Here is a 27,490-nt window from a genome sequence, read left to right as displayed (position 1 = left end):
CCCCCTAAAACTAATAACTGGTTGGGTCGCCCTTGGCAGAAACAACTGCAGTCAAGCGTTTACGATAACTGGCAATGAGTCTTACAACACTCTGGAGGAATTTTGGCCAAATATCTTTGCAGAATTATTGTAATTCAGCCACACTGAGGGTTTACGAGCATGAATCGCCTGTTTAAGGTCACAGCATCTCAATCGGATTACAATCAGAACTTTGATTAGGCCACTCCAAAGTCTTAATTTTGTTTTTCTTAAGCCATTCAGAGGTGGACTTGCTGGTGTGGTTTGGATCAAAACAGCCCCAGACTATCACACTACCACCACCATAATTTACTGTTGGTATGATGTTCCTTTTCTGAAATGCTGTGTTACTTCTATGCCAGATGTAATGGGACACACACCTTCCATGAAGTTCCACTTTTGTCTCAGCAGTCCACAGAGTATTCTCCCAAAAGTCTCGGGTATCATCAACATGTTTTTTGGCAAAACTGAGATGAGCCGTTATGTTCTTCTTGCTCAGCAGTGGTTTATATCTTTGATCTCTGCCATCCATGCCATTTTTGACCAGTCTCTTTCTTATGGTGGAGTCATGAACACTGACCTTACCTGAGGCAAATGAGGCCTGCAGTTCTTTGGATTTTGCTGTGGGGTCTTTAGTGACCTCTTGGGTGAGTCTTCACTGATCTCCTGGGGTAATTTTGGTCAGCCGGCCACTCCTGGGAAGGTCCACCACTGGTCCATGTTTTCACCATTTGTGGATAATGGCTCTCACTGTGGTTCGCTGGAGTCCCAAAGTTTTAGAAATGGCTTCTTATCCTTTTCAAGACTGATAGATCTCAATTAGTTTTTCATTTGTTCCAGATTTCTTTGGATCGCGGAATGAGGTCTAGCTTTTGAGGAACTTTTGGTCTACTTCATGTTTTTGGGGGGAGGGAAATCACTTTTTAACACAGGGCCCTGTAGGTTTGGATTTCTTTTCCCTTAATGATAAAGTCCTTCATTTATAACCTGCATTGTGTGATTATTGTGTTATCTTTGTCTAATATTTACATTTGTTTGTTGATCGGAAATATTTAAGTGACAAACATGGGAAAGAATAGGAAATCAGGAAGGGGGCAAAGACTTTTTCACACAACTGTATTCTGTTCTCCGTCCTCACTTGTATGTGGGGAAAGGAAATCAACTACTCAGTGCACATGAACACTCCCAGACTGATCCTTGCATCTCACCACCAAGATGCACCTGTAGACTTCTCCATGAAGACCCACCACACTGTGCAGAAACAATGGCGCAGGGCTCTTTAAGAGACCAGCAGGGACCATCATTCCGATGCAGGTTGAGTTGGCACAAGGTCATCAGGTCTCTGTGAAGCTGCCCGCCCGCACCACCCGCACACCGGTTACCTCCGCCTGGCAGATCACCCACAATACAAGCGTGCACCCCCCACCCTCGTCCAGATCTGTAAAGCCCGCGGACAGCTGCTGCCCAGCGGGGGCTCCTTGTTCTTGGGGCCGACAGATGGGGCTTTGTCCGGAGCCGCCATGAAAAAGTCAGAACAAGAACCAGCGGAAACAACGCACCACGAAGACCGAGACGTGCACACACCGAGGAAAACGCCACCTGCGCCATCCACAAGCATGCAACAATGTAACGAGAGGACGGGGGCGGTGTGAGTATCACACAGGAATGGATTAGATACACGGCTCAGCAGAGAGTATCACACAGGAGAGGATTAGATATATGGCTCAGCAGACAGTATCACACAGGAGAGGATTAGATACACGGGTCAGCAGTCAGTATCACACAGGAATGGATTAGATACAAGGCTCAGCAGACAGTATCACACAGGATAGGATTAGATGCACGGCTCAGCAGACAGTATCACACAGGAATGGATTAGATACAAGGCTCAGCAGACAGTATCACACAGGATAGGATTAGATACACGGCTCAGCAGACAGTATCACACAGGATAGGATTAGATACACGGCTCAGCAGACAGTATCACACAGGAGAGGATTAGATACACGGCTCAGCAGACAGTATCACAGAGGTTAGGATTAGATACACGGCTCAGCAGAGAGTATCACACAGGATGGGATTAGATGTGCTGCCTATGTAGGACACACTTTGATCTTGGGAGGGGTCACTTACTTTCGTTTGCGCAGTTTGTAGTTCTCCGTTTTGAGCAGATAGAGTTTTTTGGCGAAGAAGACGGTCATCATGAAGAGCAGGAGGACGACGAGCGCGGCGGTGCCGACCGCCACACACATGACCTGGAAGTCGGTGATGATGGACTCACAGCGCAGACCCTTGTGCCAGATGTAGTCCTGCGTGTTACACCTGTAAAAGACAAGACACGTGAGCCCGCGGGGGACGGACACGGGGACGGACACCGGGAGCAGCACGTGAAGGGTTAATACTGCGCTGTCACTGGGTATATTATTATTATTATTTATTGTTATAGCGCCATTTATTCCATGGCGCTTTACATGTAAGGAGGGGTATACATAATAAAAACAAGTACAATAATCTTAAACAATACAAGTCATAACTGGTACAGGAGGAGAGAGGACCCTGCCCGCGAGGGCTCACAGTCTACAAGGCAGTATATGCTGGCACTGCTGAGCACGGGGGACACAAGGGCTGTACGGCGATCACAGCGGCCGTGGCAGAAGATCGCACACACTGGACGACCAGCGCTGTAAGTTTTGCCGTTCCTGAGATGAAATACTTTGTGCTGCTGTGAATCCAATACCACGGGTCATCTGAGGCCTCGTACAGCGTTTCTCAAGGACGCAGCAGACTCAGGAGATCAATGGACGACGTCCTGTGACTTTCTATATTGATTTCTTCTGTTGGTTCAGGATCAGGAAAAAATCCCTGTGGAGAATCCGCCGTCTCTTCTCCCAGTCAGTGGGAGATTCCTGCTCCTCAGGAGAAGTTTGTGCCTCCTGAATAAATCATTCCTTCACATAAGGAGAGTAAGATGGAGGGCGCAGTCATGCATGTGATGGACAGACGGCGAGCTCGCACGGAACAGTGGCCATTAAATATGAACAAGATCAAGAGAGGCGGCCTCATCCTACATATATACCCCAGGGTCTGCCCACAAGACCCGCCGTATACCGGGAACACCCCACAAGACCCGCCGTATACCAGGAACACCCCACAAGACCTGCCGTACACCAGGGACAACCCACAAGACCTGATGTATACCGGGAACACCCCACAAGACCTGCCGTATACCGGGGACAACCCACAAGAGCCGCTGTATACCGGGGACACCCCAAAAGACCTGCCGTATACCATGGACACCCCAAAAGACCCACCGTATACCGGGAACACCCCACAAGACAAGCCGTATACCGGTGTAAGGCAGTGATTGGTGTTACATGTGAGGGTCGCTGTATGTTACCCCCAGGATACGCACGGAAGAATATTGAGGCCATGGGAGGGCATTGCAGTCACAGGCATAGCTGTGATTGCAATGTGGAATAAAAAGAGAGTATTGGTCCTTGCCATGCTATATGTCCAGGGCAGATTTAGGGAAAACCTTCTCTGGGCTTTTGTGTTTCGAAACAGACTACAGGATGGTAGTGGTGCAGTCCGTTGCATTCCTGGCCAGGTTTTCCATGTGGCTGAAGGCCACAGATTCAAGTTAAAATCCCTGCAGTGTAGGGTTTGGGTGTGTCAGGTTCAGAGTCAGTGTCAGTCTGGTGTTGGCAGGAGTACAGAGCAGGAGGCCCTGCAGAGCTTCACCTGCTTGAGGCAACGAAGGCTAGCGGAGCCAAACGGCCAAGGCAGCTGAAAAGCCTAGCACCCACAGCATACACAGAGGTGCAGTCATCCACGGTAATTGGTCAGAGGTGGACTGGCGTGTTTAGTGACTAAACTGGAGAATATGGTTTCCGGTTGCGATCCGGAGTATATCGTGTACTGTGTATTGCTGTTAGTAAAGAGACAATAACACGGCGATGCAGTCACCCACAAGACCCGCTGTATATCGGGAACACCCCAAAAGACATGCCGTATACAGGGGACACCCCACAAGACCTGCCGTATACAGGGGACACTCCACAAGACCAGCCGTATACCGGGAACACCCCACAAGACCAGCCGTACACTGAGAATAGCCCACAAGACCCAGCATTTACCAGGAACACCACACAAGATCCAGCATATACCAGGAACACCCCACAAGACCTGCCATATACCGAGAACACCCCACAAGACCTGCCGTATACCGGGAACATCCCACAAGACCGGCCACTTATGGGGGACGATGTGACAATCCTGGCTGCTACATTTCTCCATTTTAATTTACAGCACAATTTCCAGAGCTGCCAGTTAATTGTGGCCTGATATCTCCCAAAAGCTCGTAGTATCAGAGAAAACGCCTCTTCTAGGTTACAGCACCCTCCGCTGTCCATGTCGGACCACCTCGCGAGGCTCAGTGATGCACCATATGAGGGGATGGCACGAGCAAACAAAGCCGCAACGACCATTAAATATGAACAAGATGAGTCCAAGCTCAGAGACTGGAAACACGTGAATGTGGAGGGCGCTACTGCCTGTACCCACCGGGTCAGGGTCCAGAGTGAGGGACCCCCAGACCACTGCTACTCCAGTGGAGGACACTGCTGCAGGCGCAGACAGTCCCAGCCAAAGTTCTTTTTATAGAGGACCATTTTCCAGTTTCGGAAAGAAGACATGACCAAGTTCTAAGTTCTTCTGTAAAGGACCAAATACTGGCCTCATAATTCAGGCAAAGCTAATATACAGGGTGAGGGTGCAGACTGCAGGCAGAAGCTGCGGAGCACAGGCTACTGCAATGCCGAGAAAATCAGTGCGGCATCAGCAAAGTAATACACTGCAGGTGCCAGTAGTCACAGCCTAAATAATTCTGCTGAGGACCACAGATGTCACGATAATGTAAAAATGTCATAACGTGAGATTAGTTCTAGAAAGTACCATGTCACAGACACACACACACACACACACACACTGCAGTTTCGATCCCCCTTTCTCCCCCTCTGCATTCGCTCATACAACAAAGAAAGCCCTATGGCAGATACACTGTGCAACTTTATACCAATGTGTGAGCAGTTTATGGCTTTTAAACTACAGATGACCAATCCCGTAAAGCCACTCGTTCCCCCCTCCCTTTTCCCAAAGAATTCCTTTGTCTGGGGACTCAAAAAACGTAAATAGTAGAAAAAAGGAGTGCATGTCATTACTCAGCCCACTCAGTGATGTCACGACAAGAGGGCATATCTTTATCCCTGCAGAGTTGTGAGGGAGTCTTGGCCCAGAAAGCGAGCTAACAACAGCTCGGCAAAGCTGTTCTAATGCACCTCGATGTATCTCCTGAGCACATGGCCGCCATGATAATACAAAATGATCTGAACGACCTGTAAGTTCTATTTTCAATGTTAGTCCTATTTTATTTGTAATCTGTAATGTACAAATGACTGACTTCTTTATAATATCTTTTATACTATGTAAACACTGCCTACCTTTTTATGGAGTAAAATATATAATTTACTAGCTTGTCTCTTCATGCTCTATAAACGAACTGTCGCTTCCTCTTAAGTGAATTACGGTACTGATTTGGGTTGGCTCCGGACCCGTTAACCCTAGTGGAATCGGAGCTGGTGGCAGCATACTTTGTTCTGTGCGTTTGGGAATCTTTGTAGCGATGGCGGCATTGATAATTATTGTTCCCGCCCGTGTGGCCGTGTGGGAGTAGTTATATCACCATCGCTGCAGCGTGCCCAATAGCCAGTACATCGCAGGCAGCCCTTCTGGCGACCAATTACCCTAGGTGCAGTACCCTGACTGACCTGAGTGTAAGGGGGGGCGCCAGAGAGCTGCAAGTTCCAAATTGGAACTGGGAAGTGGGATATAGATAAATCCCCTTCAGAAGGAACCAGGGGCAACCAAACCACCCCGGTTTGTGACAAATTGGTATGAGTAGTGGGGACGATAAAGGTATCCTCCCCGGGATCCCTGACATATACGCTGGGATCCGTGACATAGTGTTGGCAGCACTGTGTGAACCGTGACAACAGACATGACCAAAATACAGGGAGAAGCTGCGGAGTACAGGCTACTGCAAATGCATAGGAAGTCAGAGCGACAAGAGGATGTATTACTGCTGCAGGCGCAGGCAGTCCGAACCTCAGAAAAGAATAGAAAGACATCTGCTCTTATTTGACATAAAAATGATGATGGTAAGAGGGGCCCATAACAGCAAGACAAGACCACCACTGCTGGCAGGCACAGCTGGGATTTGGGTGGGTTATACCTAGTCTCCTCCTGGCATATAATAAATGACCCACAGAATCCGCACAGATGGAGCCGCATCGCATGTGACGGAGCCCGGGCCCCTACTCGCCCAGATTGAGGCTCTGCTGAAGAAAACGGTTTCTATAAAAAGAATTTGCTTCCTTTGCAGTAAAGATCGCAAATGAAACCGTTGTGTTTAGCATCATGAATATTTATGGCCACATTCACGCAGGAAGCCGAGGAGGAGAGGAGACTCCATAAGAGATTCTGAAGACCCTCAAGGTGATTGCGATGAGAAAACAAAATGATTTATCCAGAGACGTAAAGAAAAAGATGAAAAGACAAATGCAGAAGAAAGACAGGAGGGGGTCCTGCTTCATCCTTACCAAAACCAATACTGCGCCCTTGTAATGTCCTCAGGTGACCCTCAGTGATCACCCAAAATAATTACAGGGATCTCTGCAGGTTCTGGAAGAGTGAGACACAGAGGAAGAACAATGTCCAGAATGTAACAGAATGAAGAGTAACAATCGGTGAATGAAAGAGATACAATGCATTGCGAAGGTATTCGGCCCCCTGGAACTTTCCAACCTTTTCCCACATATCATGCTTCAAACATAAAGATACCAAATGTAAATTTTTGGTGAAGAATCAACAAGTGGAACACAATTGTGAAGTTGAACGAAATGTATTGGTTATTTTAAATTTTTGTGGAAATTCAAAAACTGAAAAGTGGGTCGTGCAATATTATTCGGCCCCTGTAACTTAATACTTTGTTGCGCCACCTTTTGCTGCGATTACAAGTCTCTTGGGGTTTGTCTCTATCAGTTTTGTACATCGAGAGACTGAAATTCTCGCCCGTTCTTCCTTGGCAAACAGCTCGAGCTCAGTGAGGTTTGATGGAGATCGTTTGTGAACAGCAGTTTTCAGCTCTTTCCACAGATTCTCCATTGGATTGAGGTCTGGACTCTGACTTGGCCATTCTAACACCTGGATACGTTTATTTGTGAACCATTCCATTGTAGATTTTGCTTTATGTTTGGGATCATTGTCTTGTTGGAAGACAAATCTCCGTCCCAGTCTCAGGTCTTTTGCAGACTCCAACAGGTTTTCTTCAAGAATGGTCCTTTATTTGGCTCCATCCATCTTCCCATCAATTTTAACCATCTTCCCTGTCCCTGCTGAAGAAGAGCAGGCCCAAACCATGATGCTGCCACCACCATGTTTGACAGTGGGGATGGTGTGTTCAGGGTGATGAGCTGTGTTGCCTTTACGCCAAACATATCGTTTGGCATTGTTGCCAAAAAGTTTGATTTTGGTTTCATCTGACCAGAGCACCTTCTTCCACATGTTTGGTGTCTCCCAGGTGGCTTCTTGCAAACTTTAAACGACACTTTTTATGGATATCTTTGAGAAATGGCTTTCTTCTTGCCACTCTTCCATAAAGGCCAGATTTGTGCAGTGTACGACTGATTGCTGTCCTATGGACAGACTGTCCCACCTCAGCTGTAGATCTCGGCAGTTCATCCAGAGTGATCATGGGCCTCTTGGCTGCATCTCTGATCAGTCTTCTCCTTGTTTGAGATGACAGTTTAGAGGGATGGCCGGGTCTTGGTAGATTTGCAGTGGTATTATGCTCCTTCCATTTCAATATGATCGCTTGCACAGTGCTCCTTGGGATGGATAAAGTTTTGGAAATCATTTTGTATCCAAATCCGGCTTTAAACGTCTCCACAACAGTATCACGGACCTGCCTGTTGTGTTCCTTGGTCTTCATGATGCTCTCTGTGCCTCACACAGAACCCTGAGACTATCACAGAGCAGGTGCTTTTATACGGAGACTTGATTACACACAGGTGGATTATATTTATCATCATTAGGCATTTAGGACAACATTGGATCATTCAGAGATCCGCAATGAACTTCTGCACTGAAAGTAAAGGGGCTGAATAATATTGCACGCCCCACTTTTCAGTTTTTGAGTTTCCACAAAAATTTAAAATAACCAATAAATTTCGTTCAACTTCACAATTGTGTTCCACTTCTTGTTGATTCTTCACCAAAAATTTACATTTGGTATCTTTATGTTTGAAGCATGATATGTGGGAAAAGGTTGGAAAGTTCCAGGGGGCCGAATACTTTCGCAATGCACTGTGTGTACAATATATATATATATATATATATATATATATATATATATATATATATATATATATATATAGCGCCTACTACGTGTCTTGGGGGACACTCGCTTGGCATGGGATTAACGCACTCGGGCATGGTTTTCTATCAAAACAGAGTCTTTTAAGTTTATTTCTCACAACATAAACCACATCCACGGGAAGTTAGTAACAGTTTGAACACCATCTGGACGTATTCAACTTCACCACAGTTCGTCTCTGACCCCGGTCAGCATAAGACACGGACCTCGTCCGTTACCTGCTGGCGACCTTCACAGGTTCCTGGACACCTCTTGGCCTCAGAGGTGCCCCATACACAATGTCTCTCTCTTCTAACCCCGGTTAGCACAACACGGATCCCTTTCCGTTACCTGTTGGTGCCGCACAGGTTTCTTGGATACCTCTCCTCCACAGAGGTATCCTTCAGACATTTCTCACTCTGACCCCGGTCAGTACAACACGGATCTTCATCCGTTCCACACACTGGCATGTGCTAGGTCCAGAGCCCTGCCATGTGCTCTTCAGGAATCCTATTCTCCTGGACTTCCAACACAGGCTTCCAGGACCTTCCGGCATAGACCATTCAGGTCCACACTCCAAGACCATGTGACCATCCCTCAGTCACATTATATAGTACTAACCACTCCCACAGGTGGGAGTGTGATGTGTGGCTAGTCTGTCCCGCTCATCTCACACCACTAGCCTAGTAAGTCTCCCTTATAACTACACCATAGATATACACACTCTTGAGGGACTACAGGTCCCAGAACAACAACATTGCATCAGACTTACCACGCAGACTCCCTCTGCGACACATATCGGCCATTCACAACACTGCCAGTCACTGTTTCACCATGATTATAATGACAAATATGCCTCCATGCATCTCCCAAGGAGCACACACAGCGCCCCCTAGCTGCCACAGGGGTCACTACACCACAATATATATATATGGACATTTATTTTATCTGTTCTATTGTAACCTGTCAGTGATGTTACTGTACACCGCACTGTATTGCCGGCTTTTCTATAGGACACCGGCGCGTATTTCTCACAAGTCGCACTGGTGGTCCGTGTGGTGTGCGGGTTTTTCTCGCACCCATAGACTTGCACTGGCGAGTCTCGGCCGATATACGGTGCAAATTGCAGTATGCAGCGAATAATACGGAGGAGAAAACAACGGATGATGAGAGCTGCCCCATAGATTAACATTGGTCCGACTGATATGCAATTTCTTTTTGATCGCATAGCACGCGTCCGTATTACGCTCTAGTGTGACTCCGGCCTAATACTAATAGTGACAACACTTTCGGCTCCTTAACATTCATGGTATTGTCCATGCTGGGACTGGTAGTTCCCAAGCATTGAATTCCTCATTCATCCCAGCATCCTGCACCTTTGCCGCCATCCAGCTTTGTATTCGAGGAACTTTCCTGTTTCTCACTGATTGGGATGTGACTTATAATGGGGGAGGGGTGGTCCCAGTGAAGCTCGGTGTCTCCCGGCGGCTTCTGTTACATGGCGAGGGCTGAGCTGGCGCGGGATCTGGCCTAATGCGATTAGTATGTTGGCTGCGGCAATGGTAGGAGCTCCGGGGTCGGCTGAAATCTGCCGCCATCCTCACAATGCCGCTCTGTCTCGGCACAATGCCGCTGGGACCCTTTCACTGCGCAGCCCCCATGTAGTCGGACACATCCACAGTGACCCGAGCTATCACCGGGAAAACACTAATGAAAAGTCGTGGGACGGAAAATATCCGGAGAAGTGAAGGAGGATGAGGAGGAGGCATGTACTACTACCGGGCAGATGGAAGGCGCCGCACTGGACTATGCGCGTGAACATGAATCTGTGGGACTGAATACTCGCTGCCCATCAGTCCTGCAGCAGTCCGGGGTCCCAGCCTCCTATGCCCTGTGGTTGTGATGGAGACAGTTATGGGGTGTAAGTGGCTGAGAATGTCCAGCACTATTATTGTGGCTGGCACTATTATGGGGCACCGTGGCTGAAACTATTATGGGGCACCGTGGCTGAAACTATTATGGGGCACCGTGGCTGACACTATTATGGGGCACCGTGGCTGACACTATTATGGGGCACCGTGGCTGACACTATTATGGGGCACCGTGGCTGACACTATTATGGGGCACCGTGGCTGACACTATTATGGGGCACCGTGGCTGACACTATTATGGGGCACCGTGGCTGACACTATTATGGGGCACCATGGCTGACACTATTATGGGGCACCGTGGCTGACACTATTATGGGGCACCGTGGCTGACACTATTATGGGGCACTGTGGCTAATACTATTATGGGGCACTGTGGCTAATACTATTATGGGGCACTGTGGCTGACACTATTATGGGGCACCGTGGCTGACACTATTATGGGGCACCGTGGCTGACACTATTATGGGGCACCGTGGCTGACACTATTATGGGGCACTGTGGCTAATACTATTATGGGGCACTGTGGCTGACAGTATTATGGGCCACTGTGGCTGATACTATTATGGGGCACTGTGACTGGCACATGGGTTACGGTGCGTTTTACCTTCACCAACCGAAGAACTCGTGGTAGGTGAACACAGGCTCTTGCACGTGAGCTCGCACTGTTCAGCACCTTCTGGAGCTTTTCTGACCTCCCATCCTACACCCATAGACATAATATGGAGAAAAGTATGTGCCCCCCATAGTCTGACCTCCATCCTACACCCATAGACATAATATGGAGAAAAGTATGTGCCCCCCATAGTCTGACCTCCCATCCTACACCCATAGACATAATATGAAGAAAAGTATGTGCCCCCCCCCATAGTCTGACCTCCCCCCCTACACCCATAGACATAATACGGAGAAAAGTATGTGCCCCCCCCCCCCCCATAGTCTGACCTTCCATCCTACACCCATAGACATAATATGGAGAAAAATATGTGCCCCCCATAGTCTGACCTCCATCCTACACCCATAGACATAATATGGAGAAAAGTATGTGCCCCCCCCCATAGTCTGACCTCCATCCTACACCCATAGACATAATATGGAGAAAAGTATGTGCCCCCCATAGTCTGACCTCCATCCTACACCCATAGACATAATATGGAGAAAAGTATGTGCCCCCCATAGTCTGACCTCCCATCCTACACCCATAGACATAATATGAAGAAAAGTATGTGCCCCCCCCCATAGTCTGACCTCCCCCCCTACACCCATAGACATAATACGGAGAAAAGTATGTGCCCCCCCCCCCCCCATAGTCTGACCTTCCATCCTACACCCATAGACATAATATGGAGAAAAATATGTGCCCCCCATAGTCTGACCTCCATCCTACACCCATAGACATAATATGGAGAAAAGTATGTGCCCCCCCCCATAGTCTGACCTCCATCCTACACCCATAGACATAATATGGAGAAAAGTATGTGCCCCCCATAGTCTGACCTCCCATCCTACACCCATAGACATAATATGAAGAAAAGTATGTGCCCCCCCCCCATAGTCTGACCTTCCATCCTACACCCATAGACATAATATGGAGAAAAGTATGTGCCCCCCCCCATAGTCTGACCTCCCCCCCTACACCCATAGACATAATACAGAGAAAAGTATGTGCCCCCCATAGTCTGACCTCCATCCTACACCCATAGACATAATATGGAGAAAAGTATGTGCCCCCCATAGTCTGACCTCCCATCCTACACCCATAGACATAATATGAAGAAAAGTATGTGCCCCCCCCCATAGTCTGACCTTCCATCCTACACCCATAGACATAATATGGAGAAAAGTATGTGCCCCCCCCCATAGTCTGACCTCCCCCCCTACACCCATAGACATAATACAGAGAAAAGTATGTGCCCCCCATAGTCTGACCTCCATCCTACACCCATAGACATAATATGGAGAAAAGTATGTGCCCCCCATAGTCTGACCTCCCATCCTACACCCATAGACATAATATAGAGAAAAGTATGTGCCCCCCATAGTCTGACCTCCATCCTACACCCATAGACATAATATAGAGAAAAGTATGTGCCCCCCATAGTCTGACCTCCCATCCTACACCCATAGACATAATATGGAGAAAAGTATGTGCCCCCCATAGTCTGACCTCCATCCTACACCCATAGACATAATATGGAGAAAAGTATGTGCCCCCCATAGTCTGATCTCTATCCTACACCCATAGACATAATACAGAGAGAAGTATGTGCCCCCCATAGTCTGACCTCCATCCTACACCCATAGACATAATACAGAGAAAAGTATGTGCCCCCCATAGTCTGACCTCCCATCCTACACCCATAGACATAATATGGAGAAAAGTATGTGCCCCCCATAGTCTGACCTCCCATCCTACACCCATAGACATAATATGGAGAAAAGTATGTGCCCCCCATAGTCTGACCTCCCATCCTACACCCATAGACATAATATGGAGAAAAGTATGTGCCCCCCATAGTCTGATCTCTATCCTACACCCATAGACATAATACAGAGAGAAGTATGTGCCCCCCATAGTCTGACCTCCCATCCTACACCCATAGACATAATATGGAGAAAAGTATGTGCCCCCCATAGTCTGACCTCCCATCCTACACCCATAGACATAATATGGAGAAAAGTATGTGCCCCCCACAGTCTGACCTCCCATCCTACACCCATAGACATAATATGGAGAAAAGTATGTGCCCCCCATAGTCTGACCTCCCATCCTACACCCATAGACATAATATGGAGAAAAGTATGTGCCCCCCATAGTCTGATCTCTATCCTACACCCATAGACATAATACAGAGAGAAGTATGTGCCCCCCATAGTCTGACCTCCCATCCTACACCCATAGACATAATATGGAGAAAAGTATGTGCCCCCCATAGTCTGACCTCCCATCCTACACCCATAGACATAATATGGAGAAAAGTATGTGCCCCCCCATAGTCTGACCTCCCATCCTACACCCATAGACATAATATGGAGAAAAGTATGTGCCCCCCCATAGTCTGACCTCCATCCTACACCCATAGACATAATATGGAGAAAAGTATGTGCCCCCATAGTCTGACCTCCATCCTACACCCATAGACATATGGAGAAAAGTATGTGCCCCCCATAGTCTGACCTGCCATCCTACACCCATAGACATAATATGGAGAAAAGTATGTGCCCCCCATAGTCTGACCTCCATCCTACACCCATAGACATAATACAGAGAAAAGTATGTGCCCCCCATAGTCTGACCTCCATCCTACACCCATAGACATAATATGGAGAAAAGTATGTGCCCCCCATAGTCTGACCTCCATCCTACACCCATAGACATAATATGGAGAAAAGTATGTGCCCCCCATAGTCTGACCTCCATCCTACACCCATAGACATAATACAGAGAAAAGTATGTGCCCCCCATAGTCTGACCTCCATCCTACACCCATAGACATAATATGGAGAAAAGTATATGCCCCCCATAGTCTGACCTCCCATCCTACACCCATAGACATAATAGAGAAAAGTATGTGCCCCCCATAGTCTGACCTCCATCCTACACCCATAGACATAATATGGAGAAAAGTATGTGCCCCCCATAGTCTGACCTCCCATCCTACACCCATAGACATAATATGGAGAAAAGTATGTGCCCCCCATAGTCTGACCTCCCATCCTACACCCATAGACATAATATGGAGAAAAGTATGTGCCCCCCCTTTATCTGACCTCCATCCTACACCCATAGACATAACATGGAGAAAAGTATGTGCCCCCCATAGTCTGACCTCCATCCTACACCCATAGACATAATATAGAGAAAAGTATGTGCCCCCCATAGTCTGACCTCCATCCTACACCCATAGACATAACATGGAGAAAAGTATGTGCCCCCCATAGTCTGACCTCCATCCTACACCCATAGACATAACATGGAGAAAAGTATATGCCCCCATAGTCTGACCTCCCATCCTACACCCATAGACATAATATGGAGAAAAGTATGTGCCCCCCATAGTCTGACCTCCATCCTACACCCATAGACATAATATGGAGAAAAGTATGTGCCCCCATAGTCTGACCTCCATCCTACACCCATAGACATAATACAGAGAAAAGTATGTGCCCCCCATAGTCTGACCTCCCATCCTACACCCATAGACATAATATGGAGAAAAGTATGTGCCCCCCATAGTCTGACCTCCCATCCTACACCCATAGACATAATATGGAGAAAAGTATGTGCCCCCCATAGTCTGACCTCCCATCCTACACCCATAGACATAATATGGAGAAAAGTATGTGCCCCCCATAGTCTGACCTCCATCCTACACCCATAGACATAATATGGAGAAAAGTATGTGCCCCCCATAGTCTGACCTCCCATCCTACACCCATAGACATAATACAGAGAGAAGTATGTGCCCCCCATAGTCTGACCTCCCATCCTACACCCATAGACATAATATGGAGAAAAGTATGTGCCCCCCCATAGTCTGACCTCCATCCTACACCCATAGACATAATATGGAGAAAAGTATGTGCCCCCCATAGTCTGACCTGCCATCCTACACCCATAGACATAATATGGAGAAAAGTATGTGCCCCCCATAGTCTGACCTCCATCCTACACCCATAGACATAATATGGAGAAAAGTATGTGCCCCCCATAGTCTGACCTCCATCCTACACCCATAGACATAATATGGAGAAAAGTATGTGCCCCCCATAGTCTGACCTCCCATCCTACACCCATAGACATAATACAGAGAAAAGTATGTGCCCCCCATAGTCTGACCTCCATCCTACACCCATAGACATAATATGGAGAAAAGTATGTGCCCCCATAGTCTGACCTCCATCCTACACCCATAGACATAATATAGAGAAAAGTATGTGCCCCTCATAGTCTGACCTCCATCCTACACCCATAGACATAATATAGAGAAAAGTATGTGCCCCCCATAGTCTGACCTCCCATCCTACACCCATAGACATAATACAGAGAAAAGTATGTGCCCCCCATAGTCTGACCTCCATCCTACACCCATAGACATAATATGGAGAAAAGTATGTGCCCCCCATAGTCTGACCTCCCATCCTACACCCATAGACATAATACAGAGAAAAGTATGTGCCCCCCATAGTCTGACCTCCATCCTACACCCATAGACATAATACGGAGAAAAGTATGTGCCCCCCATAGTCTGACCTCCATCCTACACCCATAGACATAATACAGAGAAAAGTATGTGCCCCCCATAGTCTGACCTCCATCCTACACCCATAGACATAATACGGAGAAAAGTATGTGCCCCCCATAGTCTGACCTCCCATCCTACACCCATAGACATAATACGGAGAAAAGTATGTGCCCCCATAGTCTGACCTCCCATCCTACACCCATAGACATAATACAGAGAAAAGTATGTGCCCCCCATAGTCTGACCTCCATCCTACACCCATAGACATAATATGGAGAAAAGTATGTGCCCCCCATAGTCTGACCTCCCATCCTACACCCATAGACATAACATGGAGAAAAGTATGTGCCCCCCATAGTCTGACCTCCATCCTACACCCATAGACATATATAGAGAAAAGTATGTGCCCCCCATAGTCTGACCTCCATCCTACACCCATAGACATAATATGGAGAAAAGTATGTGCCCCCCCTTTATCTGACCTCCATCCTACACCCATAGACATAACATGGAGAAAAGTATGTGCCCCCCATAGTCTGACCTCCATCCTACACCCATAGACATATATAGAGAAAAGTATGTGCCCCCCATAGTCTGACCTCCATCCTACACCCATAGACATAATATGGAGAAAAGTATGTGCCCCCCATAGTCTGACCTCCCATCCTACACCCATAGACATAATATAGAGAAAAGTATGTGCCCCCCATAGTCTGACCTCCATCCTACACCCATAGACATAATATAGAGAAAAGTATGTGCCCCCCATAGTCTGACCTCCCATCCTACACCCATAGACATAATATGGAGAAAAGTATGTGCCCCCCATAGTCTGACCTCCATCCTACACCCATAGACATAATATGGAGAAAAGTATGTGCCCCCCATAGTCTGATCTCTATCCTACACCCATAGACATAATACAGAGAGAAGTATGTGCCCCCCATAGTCTGACCTCCCATCCTACACCCATAGACATAATATGGAGAAAAGTATGTGCCCCCCATAGTCTGACCTCCCATCCTACACCCATAGACATAATATGGAGAAAAGTATGTGCCCCCCATAGTCTGACCTCCCATCCTACACCCATAGACATAATATGGAGAAAAGTATGTGCCCCCCATAGTCTGACCTCCCATCCTACACCCATAGACATAATATGGAGAAAAGTATGTGCCCCCCCATAGTCTGACCTCCCATCCTACACCCATAGACATAATATGGAGAAAAGTATGTGCCCCCCCATAGTCTGACCTCCATCCTACACCCATAGACATAATATGGAGAAAAGTATGTGCCCCCATAGTCTGACCTCCATCCTACACCCATAGACATAATATGGAGAAAAGTATGTGCCCCCCATAGTCTGACCTGCCATCCTACACCCATAGACATAATATGGAGAAAAGTATGTGCCCCCCATAGTCTGACCTCCATCCTACACCCATAGACATAATACAGAGAAAAGTATGTGCCCCCCATAGTCTGACCTCCATCCTACACCCATAGACATAATATGGAGAAAAGTATGTGCCCCCCATAGTCTGACCTCCATCCTACACCCATAGACATAATATGGAGAAAAGTATGTGCCCCCCATAGTCTGACCTCCATCCTACACCCATAGACATAATACAGAGAAAAGTATGTGCCCCCCATAGTCTGACCTCCATCCTACACCCATAGACATAATATGGAGAAAAGTATGTGCCCCCCATAGTCTGACCTCCATCCTACACCCATAGACATAATATGGAGAAAAGTATATGCCCCCCATAGTCTGACCTCCCATCCTACACCCATAGACATAATAGAGAAAAGTATGTGCCCCCCATAGTCTGACCTCCATCCTACACCCATAGACATAATATGGAGAAAAGTATGTGCCCCCCATAGTCTGACCTCCCATCCTACACCCATAGACATAATATGGAGAAAAGTATGTGCCCCCCATAGTCTGACCTCCCATCCTACACCCATAGACATAATATGGAGAAAAGTATGTGCCCCCCCTTTATCTGACCTCCATCCTACACCCATAGACATAACATGGAGAAAAGTATGTGCCCCCCATAGTCTGACCTCCATCCTACACCCATAGACATATATAGAGAAAAGTATGTGCCCCCCATAGTCTGACCTCCATCCTACACCCATAGACATAACATGGAGAAAAGTATGTGCCCCCCATAGTCTGACCTCCATCCTACACCCATAGACATAACATGGAGAAAAGTATATGCCCCCATAGTCTGACCTCCCATCCTACACCCATAGACATAATATGGAGAAAAGTATGTGCCCCCCATAGTCTGACCTCCATCCTACACCCATAGACATAATATGGAGAAAAGTATGTGCCCCCATAGTCTGACCTCCATCCTACACCCATAGACATAATACAGAGAAAAGTATGTGCCCCCCATAGTCTGATCTCTATCCTACACCCATAGACATATATAGAGAAAAGTATGTGCCCCCCATAGTCTGACCTCCCATCCTACACCCATAGACATAATATGGAGAAAAGTATGTGCCCCCCATAGTCTGATCTCTATCCTACACCCATAGACATAATACAGAGAGAAGTATGTGCCCCCCATAGTCTGACCTCCCATCCTACACCCATAGACATAATATGGAGAAAAGTATGTGCCCCCCCATAGTCTGACCTCCATCCTACACCCATAGACATAATATGGAGAAAAGTATGTGCCCCCCATAGTCTGACCTGCCATCCTACACCCATAGACATAATATGGAGAAAAGTATGTGCCCCCCATAGTCTGACCTCCATCCTACACCCATAGACATAATATGGAGAAAAGTATGTGCCCCCCATAGTCTGACCTCCATCCTACACCCATAGACATAATATGGAGAAAAGTATGTGCCCCCCATAGTCTGACCTCCCATCCTACACCCATAGACATAATACAGAGAAAAGTATGTGCCCCCCATAGTCTGACCTCCATCCTACACCCATAGACATAATATGGAGAAAAGTATGTGCCCCCATAGTCTGACCTCCATCCTACACCCATAGACATAATATAGAGAAAAGTATGTGCCCCTCATAGTCTGACCTCCATCCTACACCCATAGACATAATATAGAGAAAAGTATGTGCCCCCCATAGTCTGACCTCCCATCCTACACCCATAGACATAATACAGAGAAAAGTATGTGCCCCCCATAGTCTGACCTCCATCCTACACCCATAGACATAATATGGAGAAAAGTATGTGCCCCCCATAGTCTGACCTCCCATCCTACACCCATAGACATAATACAGAGAAAAGTATGTGCCCCCCATAGTCTGACCTCCATCCTACACCCATAGACATAATACGGAGAAAAGTATGTGCCCCCCATAGTCTGACCTCCATCCTACACCCATAGACATAATACAGAGAAAAGTATGTGCCCCCCATAGTCTGACCTCCATCCTACACCCATAGACATAATACGGAGAAAAGTATGTGCCCCCCATAGTCTGACCTCCCATCCTACACCCATAGACATAATACGGAGAAAAGTATGTGCCCCCATAGTCTGACCTCCCATCCTACACCCATAGACATAATACAGAGAAAAGTATGTGCCCCCCATAGTCTGACCTCCATCCTACACCCATAGACATAATATGGAGAAAAGTATGTGCCCCCCATAGTCTGACCTCCCATCCTACACCCATAGACATAACATGGAGAAAAGTATGTGCCCCCCATAGTCTGACCTCCATCCTACACCCATAGACATATATAGAGAAAAGTATGTGCCCCCCATAGTCTGACCTCCATCCTACACCCATAGACATAATATGGAGAAAAGTATGTGCCCCCCCTTTATCTGACCTCCATCCTACACCCATAGACATAACATGGAGAAAAGTATGTGCCCCCCATAGTCTGACCTCCATCCTACACCCATAGACATATATAGAGAAAAGTATGTGCCCCCCATAGTCTGACCTCCATCCTACACCCATAGACATAATATGGAGAAAAGTATGTGCCCCCCATAGTCTGACCTCCATCCTACACCCATAGACATAATATGGAGAAAAGTATGTGCCCCCCATAGTCTGACCTCCCATCCTACACCCATAGACATAATACAGAGAAAAGTATGTGCCCCCCATAGTCTGACCTCCATCCTACACCCATAGACATAACATGGAGAAAAGTATGTGCCCCCCATAGTCTGACCTCCCATCCTACACCCATAGACATAATACAGAGAAAAGTATGTGCCCCCCATAGTCTGACCTCCCATCCTACACCCATAGACATAATACAGAGAAAAGTATGTGCCCCCCATAGTCTGACCTCCATCCTACACCCATAGACATAATATGGAGAAAAGTATGTGCCCCCCATAGTCTGACCTCCATCCTACACCCATAGACATAATATGGAGAAAAGTATGTGCCCCCCATAGTCTGACCTCCCATCCTACACCCATAGACATAATACAGAGAAAAGTATGTGCCCCCCATAGTCTGACCTCCATCCTACACCCATAGACATAACATGGAGAAAAGTATGTGCCCCCCATAGTCTGACCTCCCATCCTACACCCATAGACATAATACAGAGAAAAGTATGTGCCCCCCATAGTCTGACCTCCCATCCTACGCCCATAGACATAATATGGAGAAAAGTATGTGCCCCCATAGTCTGATCTCTATCCTACACCCATAGACATAACATGGAGAAAAGTATGTGACCCCCATAGTCTGACCTCCCATCCTACACCCATAGACATAATATAGAGAAAAGTATGTGCCCCCCATAGTCTGACCTCCCATCCTACACCCATAGACATAATACGGAGAAAAGTATGTGCCCCCCATAGTCTGACCTCCATCCTACACCCATAGACATAACATGGAGAAAAGTATGTGCCCCCCATAGTCTGACCTCCATCCTACACCCATAGACATAATATAGAGAAAAGTATGTGCCCCCCATAGTCTGACCTCCATCCTACACCCATAGACATAATACAGAGAAAAGTATGTGCCCCCCCATAGTCTGACCTCCATCCTACACCCATAGACATAATACAGAGAAAAGTATGTGCCCCCCATAGTCTGACCTCCATCCTACACCCATAGACATAATATGGAGAAAAGTATGTGCCCCCATAGTCTGACCTCCCATCCTACACCCATAGACATAACATGGAGAAAAGTATGTGCCCCCATAGTCTGACCTCCATCCTACACCCATAGACATAATATGGAGAAAAGTATGTGCCCCCCATAGTCTGACCTCCATCCTACACCCTTAGACATAATATGGAGAAAAGTATGTGCCCCCATAGTCTGACCTCCATCCTACACCCATAGACATAATATAGAGAAAAGTATGTGCCCCTCATAGTCTGACCTCCATCCTACACCCATAGACATAATATAGAGAAAAGTATGTGCCCCCCATAGTCTGACCTCCCATCCTACACCCATAGACATAATATAGAGAAAAGTATGTGCCCCCCATAGTCTGACCTCCATCCTACACCCATAGACATAATATAGAGAAAAGTATGTGCCCCCCATAGTCTGACCTCCCATCCTACACCCATAGACATAATACAGAGAAAAGTATGTGCCCCCCATAGTCTGACCTCCATCCTACACCCATAGACATAATATGGAGAAAAGTATGTGCCCCCCATAGTCTGACCTCCCATCCTACACCCATAGACATAATACAGAGAAAAGTATGTGCCCCCCATAGTCTGACCTCCATCCTACACCCATAGACATAATACGGAGAAAAGTATGTGCCCCCCATAGTCTGACCTCCATCCTACACCCATAGACATAATACAGAGAAAAGTATGTGCCCCCCATAGTCTGACCTCCATCCTACACCCATAGACATAATACGGAGAAAAGTATGTGCCCCCCATAGTCTGACCTCCCATCCTACACCCATAGACATAATACGGAGAAAAGTATGTGCCCCCATAGTCTGACCTCCCATCCTACACCCATAGACATAATACAGAGAAAAGTATGTGCCCCCCATAGTCTGACCTCCCATCCTACACCCATAGACATAATATGGAGAAAAGTATGTGCCCCCCATAGTCTGACCTCCCATCCTACACCCATAGACATAACATGGAGAAAAGTATGTGCCCCCATAGTCTGACCTCCATCCTACACCCATAGACATATATAGAGAAAAGTATGTGCCCCCCATAGTCTGACCTCCATCCTACACCCATAGACATAATATGGAGAAAAGTATGTGCCCCCCATAGTCTGACCTCCCATCCTACACCCATAGACATAATATGGAGAAAAGTATGTGCCCCCCATAGTCTGACCTCCATCCTACACCCATAGACATAATATGGAGAAAAGTATGTGCCCCCCATAGTCTGACCTCCATCCTACACCCATAGACATAATATGGAGAAAAGTATGTGCCCCCCCTTTATCTGACCTCCATCCTACACCCATAGACATAACATGGAGAAAAGTATGTGCCCCCCATAGTCTGACCTCCATCCTACACCCATAGACATATATAGAGAAAAGTATGTGCCCCCCATAGTCTGACCTCCATCCTACACCCATAGACATATATAGAGAAAAGTATGTGCCCCCCATAGTGTGACCTCCATCCTACACCCATAAACATAATATGGAGAAAAGTATGTGCCCCCCATAGTCTGACCTCCCATCCTACACCCATAGACATAATATGGAGAAAAGTATGTGCCCCCCATAGTCTGACCTCCCATCCTACACCCATAGACATAATACAGAGAAAAGTATGTGCCCCCCATAGTCTGACCTCCATCCTACACCCATAGACATAATATAGAGAAAAGTATGTGCCCCCATAGTCTGACCTCCCATCCTACACCCAAAGACATAATATAGAGAAAAGTATGTGCCCCCCATAGTCTGACCTCCCATCCTACACCCATAGACATAATACGGAGAAAAGTATGTGCCCCCCATAGTCTGACCTCCATCCTACACCAATAGACATAACATGGAGAAAAGTATGTGCCCCCCATAGTCTGACCTCCATCCTACACCCATAGACATAATATAGAGAAAAGTATGTGCCCCCCATAGTCTGACCTCCATCCTACACCCATAGACATAATATGGAGAAAAGTATGTGCCCCCCATAGTCTGACCTCCATCCTACACCCATAGACATAATACAGAGAAAAGTATGTGCCCCCATAGTCTGACCTCCATCCTACACCCATAGACATAATATGGAGAAAAGTATGTGCCCCCCATAGTCTGACCTCTCATCCTACACCCATAGACATAATACAGAGAAAAGTATGTGCCCCCCATAGTCTGACCTCTCATCCTACACCCATAGACATAATATAGAGAAAAGTATGTGCCCCCCATAGTCTGACCTCCATCCTACACCCATAGACATAATATGGAGAAAAGTATGTGCCCCCCATAGTCTGACCTCCATCCTACACCCATAGACATAATATGGAGAAAAGTATGTGCCCCCCATAGTCTGACCTCCATCCTACACCCATAGACATAATATGGAGAAAAGTATGTGCCCCCCATAGTCTGACCTCCATCCTACACCCATAGACATAATACAGAGAAAAGTATGTGCCCCCCCATAGTCTGACCTCCATCCTACACCCATAGACATAATATGGAGAAAAGTATGTGCCCCCATAGTCTGACCTCCCATCCTACACCCATAGACATAACATGGAGAAAAGTATGTGCCCCCATAGTCTGACCTCCATCCTACACCCATAGACATAATATGGAGAAAAGTATGTGCCCCCCATAGTCTGACCTCCATCCTACACCCATAGACATAATACAGAGAAAAATATGTGCCCCCCATAGTCTGACCTCCATCCTACACCCATAGACATAATATGGAGAAAAGTATGTGCCCCCCATAGTCTGACCTCTATCCTACACCCATAGACATAATATAGAGAAAAGTATGTGCTCCCCATAGTCTGACCTCCCATCCTACACCCATAGACATAATATGGAGAAAAGTATGTGCCCCCCACAGTCTGACCTCCATCCTACGCCCATAGACATAATACAGAGAAAAGTATATGCCCCCATAGTCTGACCTCCCATCCTACACCCATAGACATAATATGGAGAAAAGTATGTGCCCCCCATAGTCTGACCTCCATCCTACACCCATAGACATAATACAGAGAAAAGTATGTGCCCCCCATAGTCTGACCTCCATCCTACACCCATAGACATAATACAGAGAAAAGTATGTGCCCCCCATAGTCTGACCTCCCATCCTACACCCATAGACATAATATGGAGAAAAGTATGTGCCCCCCATAGTCTGACCTCCATCCTACACCCATAGACATAATATGGAGAAAAGTATGTGCCCCCCATAGCCTGACCTCCATCCTACACCCATAGACATAATATAGAGAAAAGTATGTGCCCCCCATAGTCTGACCTCCATCCTACACCCATAGACATAATACAGAGAAAAGTATGTGCCCCCCATAGTCTGACCTCCATCCTACACCCATAGACATAATATGGAGAAAAGTATGTGCCCCCCATAGTCTGACCTCCCATCCTACACCCATAGACATAATACAGAGAAAAGTATGTGCCCCCCATAGTCTGACCTCCATCCTACACCCATAGACATAATATGGAGAAAAGTATGTGCCCCCCCATAGTCTGACCTCCATCCTACACCCATAGACATAATATAGAGAAAAGTATGTGCCCCCCAGTCTGACCTCCCATCCTACACCCATAGACATAATATGGAGAAAAGTATGTGCCCCCCATAGTCTGACCTCCATCCTACACCCATAGACATAATATGGAGAAAAGTATGTGCCCCCCCATAGTCTGACCTCCATCCTACACCCATAGACATAATATGGAGAAAAGTATGTGCCCCCCATAGTCTGACCTCCATCCTACACCCATAGACATAATATGGAGAAAAGTATGTGCCCCCCATAGTCTGACCTCCATCCTACACCCATAGACATAATATGGAGAAAAGTATGTGCCCCCCCATAGTCTGACCTCCCATCCTACACCCATAGACATAATATAGAGAAAAGTATGTGCCCCCCATAGTCTGACCTCCATCCTACACCCATAGACATAATATGGAGAAAAGTATGTGCCCCCCATAGTCTGACCTCCCATCCTACACCCATAGACATAATATGGAGAAAAGTATGTGCCCCCCATAGTCTGACCTCCATCCTACACCCATAGACATAATATGGAGAAAAGTATGTGCCCCCCATAGTCTGACCTCCATCCTACACCCATAGACATAATATGGAGAAAAGTATGTGCCCCCATAGTCTGACCTCCCATCCTACACCCTTAGACATAATATGGAGAAAAGTATGTGCCCCCCCCCTATTATCTGACCTCCCATCCTACACCCATAGACATAATATGGAGAAAAGTATGTGCCCCCCATAGTCTGACCTCCATCCTACACCCATAGACATAATATAGAGAAAAGTATGTGCCCCCCATAGTCTGACCTCCATCCTACACCCATAGACATAATATAGAGAAAAGTATGTGCCCCCCATAGTCTGACCTCCATCCTACACCCATAGACATAATATGGAGAAAAGTATGTGCCCCCATAGTCTGACCTCCATCCTACACCCATAGACATAATATGGAGAAAAGTATGTGCCCCCCATAGTCTGACCTCCATCCTACACCCATAGACATAATATGGAGAAAAGTATGTGCCCCCATAGTCTGACCTCCCATCCTACACCCTTAGACATAATATGGAGAAAAGTATGTGCCCCCCCCCTATTATCTGACCTCCCATCCTACACCCATAGACATAATATGGAGAAAAGTATGTGCCCCCCATAGTCTGACCTCCCATCCTACACCCATAGACATAATATGGAGAAAAGTATGTGCCCCCCATAGTCTGACCTCCCGTCCTACACCCATAGACATAATACAGAGAAAAGTATGTGCCCCCATAGTCTGACCTCCATCCTACACCCATAGACATAATACAGAGAAAAGTATGTGCCCCCATAGTCTGACCTCCATCCTACACCCATAGACATAATATAGAGAAAAGTATGTGCCCCCATAGTCTGACCTCCATCCTACACCCATAGACATAATACAGAGAAAAGTATGTGCCCCCATAGTCTGACCTCCATCCTACACCCATAGACATAATATAGAGAAAAGTATGTGCCCCCCATAGTCTGACCTCCATCCTACACCCATAGACATAATATAGAGAAAAGTATGTGCCCCCCATAGTCTGACCTCCATCCTACACCCATAGACATAATATAGAGAAATGTATGTGCCCCCCCATAGTCTGACCTCCATCCTACACCCATAGACATAATATAGAGAAAAGTATGTGCCCCCCATAGTCTGACCTCCATCCTACACCCATAGACATAATATAGAGAAAAGTATGTGCCCCCCATAGTCTGACCTCCATCCTACACCCATAGACATAATATGGAGAAAAGTATGTGCCCCCCCATAGTCTGACCTCCATCCTACACCCATAGACATAATACGGAGAAAAGTATGTGCCCCCCATAGTCTGACCTCCATCCTACACCCATAGACATAATATAGAGAAAAGTATGTGCCCCCCATAGTCTGATCTCTATCCTACACCCATAGACATAATATAGAGAAAAGTATGTGCCCCCCATAGTCTGACCTCCATCCTACACCCATAGACATAATATGGAGAAAAGTATGTGCCCCCATAGTCTGACCTCCATCCTACACCCATAGACATAATATGGAGAAAAGTATGTGCCCCCCATAGTCTGACCTCCATCCTACACCCTTAGACATAATATGGAGAAAAGTATGTGCCCCCCCCTATTATCTGACCTCCCATCCTACACCCATAGACATAATATGGAGAAAAGTATGTGCCCCCCATAGTCTGACCTCCATCCTACACCCATAGACATAATATGGAGAAAAGTATGTGCCCCCCATAGTCTGACCTCCATCCTACACCCATAGACATAATATGGAGAAAAGTATGTGCCCCCCATAGTCTGACCTCCATCCTACACCCATAGACATAATATGGAGAAAAGTATGTGCCCCCCCATAGTCTGACCTCCCATCCTACACCCATAGACATAATATAGAGAAAAGTATGTGCCCCCCATAGTCTGACCTCCATCCTACACCCATAGACATAATATGGAGAAAAGTATGTGCCCCCCATAGTCTGACCTCCCATCCTACACCCATAGACATAATATGGAGAAAAGTATGTGCCCCCCATAGTCTGACCTCCATCCTACACCCATAGACATAATATGGAGAAAAGTATGTGCCCCCCATAGTCTGACCTCCATCCTACACCCATAGACATAATATGGAGAAAAGTATGTGCCCCCCATAGTCTGACCTCCATCCTACACCCATAGACATAATATGGAGAAAAGTATGTGCCCCCATAGTCTGACCTCCCATCCTACACCCTTAGACATAATATGGAGAAAAGTATGTGCCCCCCCCCTATTATCTGACCTCCCATCCTACACCCATAGACATAATATGGAGAAAAGTATGTGCCCCCCATAGTCTGACCTCCATCCTACACCCATAGACATAATATAGAGAAAAGTATGTGCCCCCCATAGTCTGACCTCCATCCTACACCCATAGACATAATATAGAGAAAAGTATGTGCCCCCCATAGTCTGACCTCCATCCTACACCCATAGACATAATATGGAGAAAAGTATGTGCCCCCCATAGTCTGACCTCCATCCTACACCCATAGACA

General features: G+C 46.8%; 1 protein-coding gene across 3 annotated transcripts in view; it reads right to left on the bottom strand.

The window, feature by feature from the left end:
• CSPG5 (chondroitin sulfate proteoglycan 5) overlaps positions 1-27,490 on the bottom strand; it is an 84,746-nt gene that overhangs the window by 12,339 nt on the left and 44,917 nt on the right. For all 3 annotated transcript variants that reach the window (XM_077267886.1, XM_077267888.1, XM_077267887.1), the window contains exon 3: positions 2,152-2,340. In XM_077267886.1, coding sequence (XP_077124001.1) covers positions 2,152-2,340 — 189 coding nt within the window. The remainder of the gene's footprint in view (positions 1-2,151; positions 2,341-27,490) is intronic.

The sequence above is a fragment of the Ranitomeya variabilis genome, chromosome 6 (assembly GCF_051348905.1).
Source record: "Ranitomeya variabilis isolate aRanVar5 chromosome 6, aRanVar5.hap1, whole genome shotgun sequence".
NCBI classification, from domain to species: domain Eukaryota; kingdom Metazoa; phylum Chordata; class Amphibia; order Anura; family Dendrobatidae; genus Ranitomeya; species Ranitomeya variabilis.
The sequence above is the reverse complement of the archived record's forward strand: the minus strand, read 5'-3'. Positions and strand labels throughout refer to the sequence as shown.